General features: G+C 37.5%; 1 protein-coding gene across 2 annotated transcripts in view; it reads left to right on the top strand.

Moving 5' to 3' along the window:
- The window catches only part of LOC137634531 (uncharacterized), a 16,498-nt gene that overhangs the window by 5,377 nt on the left and 6,121 nt on the right, over positions 1–5,000 (top strand). For both annotated transcript variants that reach the window (XM_068366983.1, XM_068366982.1), the window contains exons 3-4: positions 39–233; positions 2,868–3,014. In XM_068366983.1, coding sequence (XP_068223084.1) covers positions 39–233; positions 2,868–3,014 — 342 coding nt within the window. The remainder of the gene's footprint in view (positions 1–38; positions 234–2,867; positions 3,015–5,000) is intronic.

Genomic DNA, 5,000 nt, shown 5'->3' with positions numbered 1-5,000 from the left:
CTGGGGAAGAATTGACCTCTTTATATTTTCTTCTCTAGACAAATGTAGTAGGCTGCAGTGACGATGTCATGGACGCAATGACAACTGCCGTGATCCAAAATGACCTGGAAAATGGCGTCTGTTTTGGTCTACGAGATCTCAAAACCAAGAAACTAATAGCAGTGAAAATCTGTTCCATCCTTACGAGAGATACACATCATCCTTTGGAGCCAGTGAAACCGGAGACATTCAAGGTAGTCACATATTCTATTCTCACGCTTTTCCTTAGCCCGTTATCTTATTTTTCTTTATCAGTTTGCTGTTTCCCTCGTTTGGTGGTGCCGGGTACATATTTTTCTACCCTTAATACCCACTTTTTTTCAAGTTACTCTAGCTACTCTTAAAATGAACTAGCCATTTATGCTTCGGCTGCCATTTATTTATTTTTCATCTAGATTATGATTTATATTTTAAGTCAAGAACTAGTGTTATGTCCCAAATCCTGCTTTAGTTATTTGAACTCAGGCGCCAGGAGTTACAGGACAAGTCTCCCAGACGTGATCTCAATGACATATATTGTAGAATTTGAAATGGGCCAAAGTTATCTGGATGAGGGGACCTAAAAACAGTTTTACTTTGAGGTTTGTTATAGTGCTCAAAATAATCCACCAAGGTTTATAACATTCATTAATTTAAAAAAAAAAATCTGTCAAGATATTCAGCAATCACAGGTCCATACTTAGATGAGACCGATGCAATTAATATATAGTAAAAGCATCTGCAATATTATTATTATTAGCTAAGTAACAACCCAAGTTGGAAAAGCAGGATGCTACAAGCCTAAGGGCTCCAACGGAAATAAATAACCCAGAGAGGAAAGGAAAAAAGGAAATAAATAAACTAAAAGAGAAGTAATGAACAATTAAAATAAAACACTTTAAGAACAGTAACGACATTAAAATAGATATTTCACATGTTGACGGTAAAAAGACACTTATGTCAGCCTGTTCAACATGAAAACTTTCGACTCAAGTTTGAAGTTTTGAAGTTCCACTGATTCAACAACCTGATTAGGAAGATTATTCCACAGCTTGGTCACAGCTGGAATATAACTTCTAGAATTTTGTGTAATATTGAGCTTTAAGCTGGAGAAAACATGACTACACGAATTAACTGCATACCTAGTATTAGGAACAGGATGGCACTGTCCAGGAAGATCTGAATGCAAAGATGGGCAGAATTATGGAAAATCTTATGCAATATGCATAAAGAACTAACTGAACGACGGTGTCAGAGATTAATATCTATTTCAGGAATAAGAAATTCAATAGACCATAGACCAACAAATGTCCAACAAATCAAGATGAGTTTCAGCAGCTGAAGACCAGACAGGAGAACAATACTCGAAACAGGGCAGATGCTTATAGCCTCTTGTTTTTTCAACTAAGGTTGTAGCTTAGCTATTAATAACAACAACAACAACAACAATAATAATAATAATAATAATAATAACAATAATAATAATTGATTGATCACCGAAAGTCTTAAACCTTTTCAATCAGCCTCTTTCATGCAATTGAAGAAGAACCGAACGTCTTCCAAAATTATATTTGCTATCAAGAATACCACCTAAAATCTTAAAAGTCAGAGTTAAAAAAATAAAAAACTTTATCAATGCTGATAACTGGTTTTTGAGAAACCACTGTCTTTGACGTTCTTACAATCATAAGGTACCCTGACACTTGCAGGAATTTGTGGCACGCATTGTCACGACTCGAGTCGTGAACTGGCGTGAACTCGTCGTGAACTGGAGTGAACTCGTCGTGAACCTGTCGTGACATTGTGGCATGTCGTGACAAGAATTTTGAAATGTTCAAAATTTTGGTCACGACAAAATTTCGTGAACGCGGCATGAACTATGCGCGAACTGTTCGTGAACTCGTCGGGACGATGCGGGAAGTGCGCAAACTATGCTAAAACTATGCATGAACTCGTCGTGCCAGTTCGTGACAATGTGGACAGGTGAGCTGTGATTCTGAGGTAATTTTTTTTTTTTTCCCAGTTCGTGCCACAAAATGTCACGACGTGCCACGACAAATTCATGGCAAAAAGTCATGCAAGTGTCAGCCTGGCAATACTTTGAGTGTTGTCAGGGTTCGATTTCATGCCTAATAATTTGTACAATGCACTCAATTTTAGCTAGATCTCTATTAAGGGATTTATCAACCGCAGATCTACATTCAGGAGATGGCATTGATGCAGAGAGTGGCATCATAAACATATACAACGAACTAGTTTTCTAGGCCTAACCACATGCCATGTGTATATAGTATGAAATGTAACGGACCAAGAACACTACCGTGAGGAACACCAAACATCAAATTCCTATAGTCACTATGGTGCCTACCAATAACAACTCTTTGTGCTCTGTTACTTAAAAATTCAAGAATGATGCCTCCTGATTAACACTGTCAAAGGCAACACTAAAATCAAGGGAAATCATACTAACTTCTTGACCACAATCATGGGATTCCTGTACAGCATTGGCGATTGTAAAAAGGGCATCACATACTCCAATGCCTTTACGAAAATCGTATGGCAAACTAGGTAACCGATGATTAACTTCAGCATACATATGTGGACGTTTTACCCAAAAGACATTAAAAAACATTAGATAATATGGGAGTTATGGAAATAGGACAGCAATCAGCTGGACTTCTGCTTTCACAAACACACTCGACATAAAAGTAACAAGCTTGTTTTTAAGGCAACCCACATACTATGCGTTTGAAGTTATATAAAATAAGGGAGAGCGTTTATAATAAAAAATTACCAGACACTTTCTGAGGAAAACCCCATAATAGAGATTACATTTTCTTTTGTTTCAGCAAAAGGCAATATTAGCTGTCGCACAGAGCGTCCCTCCCCCGGAGAGTTTATTCGATGACCCCAACATAGAGAAAATTCTCTACGGCCGATTTTCCAATGTTGACCCTGATTATACTAGAAGAGGCCTTTCCAACATCCTTCATGAGGTAAGAGACTTTTATGGTTATTATCCTTTTTTTTATTATTTACCTATACATTGGTTCAGAAAACTACATCCTGTATACTAGTACAATAGCATTTTTTTTTATAAACACTGACACCTTGCTACGATATGTATATATACTGTATCTACAGTAGAATCCAATGTATCTGGATTCGAAATAAGGTTTGTCTTTTTAACGGTGTACGGGTTACCATTACCTTCTGTTTTCTAACCCATATGGGTTATAATATATGGTGTATGGGAGATGAATGATAATGGTGTTCGCTTTGCCAGTTTTTGTTTAGCTAATGAATTGATAATAGGCAACACACTGTTTGAACAAAAAGGTAGTAGGTTGGCCAGGGCACCAGCCACCTGTTTAGATACTACCACTAGAGAGTTATTGGGTCCTTTGACTGGCCAGGCAGTACTACATTGGATCCTTCTCTCTGGTTATGGTTCACTTTCCCTTTGCCTACAAATACACCAAATAGTCTAGCCTATTCTTTACAGATTCTCCTCTTTCCTCATACACCTGACAACAGAGAGATTACCAAACAATTCTTCTTCGCCCAAGGGGTTAACTACTGCACTGTAATTGTACGGTGGTTACTTTCCTCTTGGTAAGGGTAGAAGAGACTCTTTAGCTACGGTAAGCAGCTCTTCTAGGAAAAGGACACTCCGAAATCAAACCATTGTTCTCTAGTCTTCGGTCGTGCCATAGCCTCTGTACCATGGTCCTCCACTGTCTTGGGTTAGAGTTCTCTTGCTTGAGGGTACACTCGGGCACACTATTCTATCCCAAATCTCTTCCTCTTGTTTTGGTAAGTTTTTTATAGTTTATTTAGGAAATATTTACTTAAATTTTGTTACCTGTATCCTTTCCTCACAGGGCTACTTTCCCTGTTGGGGCCCCTGGCCTTATAGCATTCTGCTTTTCCAACTAGGGTTGTAGCTTAGCATGTAATAATAATAATAATAATAATAATAATAATAATAATAATAATAATAATAATATACACAAGTATACTTGGATATCTCCCTGTGGAAAATAACAACAAAATTGACCATTTGGCAGCAAATAGAAAATGTACAACTCGCTACTGGATGTCAGATCTCGACGGGAAGCTAATATAGCAAGTGACCACAAACTTGTTGCCTCAACACTTTGACACAAGTTGAAGAGCAGGAAAGCTAATATAAACCTACCTCCCTAATATGACACTAAAAAGGTAAGATAGCAAAGTAGTGAAAAGGATGATTACGTTATAGAGTGCAGATGCAGATTTAGTCTTAAGAGATGTTACCTGACGAAGAAATAGAGATGGATGTGAATATTTATTGTAAAAAAGTTGAAGAAATCTTTCATGAATCTGGCAAACATTACAATTGGAGAGGGAAGTGGGGTAAGACGAAAAAAATGGATGAGTTGTGAAACATGAAAACTGATAGAGAAAAGAAGAATAGCAAAATAAGAAAACAGCCCACATCTGACCTTATAACGAGCTGAATATATGAGCCTTGATAGTGAAGTAAGGAGATGTTGTAGAAGAGACAAAAGAAGGTTCATAGATTCTACTGCATATAATACGGAACAATCTAAAAGGAGTTTGGAAGAAGTATATGATATGTATATGAGGGTATTCGAGAAATCACTGGAAAGAAGGGGGAAGAGAGGCGCGTTACCCGTCGGGAATAAAAATGGAACTCTTCTAACCAAGGATTCGGAAATTAGAGGTAAATGGAAAGAGCATTTTGATGAGACACTAAATAGGCCAACCCCCATCAAACAAGGAAGACATCCCTGAAGCCGATCATGATCGTCCTATAGATGTGAGTGACATTAGATTGGCAGAGGTCGTTTTGACAATCAAACATTTGAAAAAATATAAAAAATCTAGAATGGATAGTATTGCACCTGAAATGTTTAAGGCTGATGAGATTCAAACACCCATTGTATTTAATATGGCCAAATGATGTTCGGCCTGTT

The sequence above is a fragment of the Palaemon carinicauda genome, chromosome 44 (assembly GCF_036898095.1).
Source record: "Palaemon carinicauda isolate YSFRI2023 chromosome 44, ASM3689809v2, whole genome shotgun sequence".
NCBI classification, from domain to species: domain Eukaryota; kingdom Metazoa; phylum Arthropoda; class Malacostraca; order Decapoda; family Palaemonidae; genus Palaemon; species Palaemon carinicauda.
This window is presented reverse-complemented; position numbering and strand designations above follow the sequence as displayed.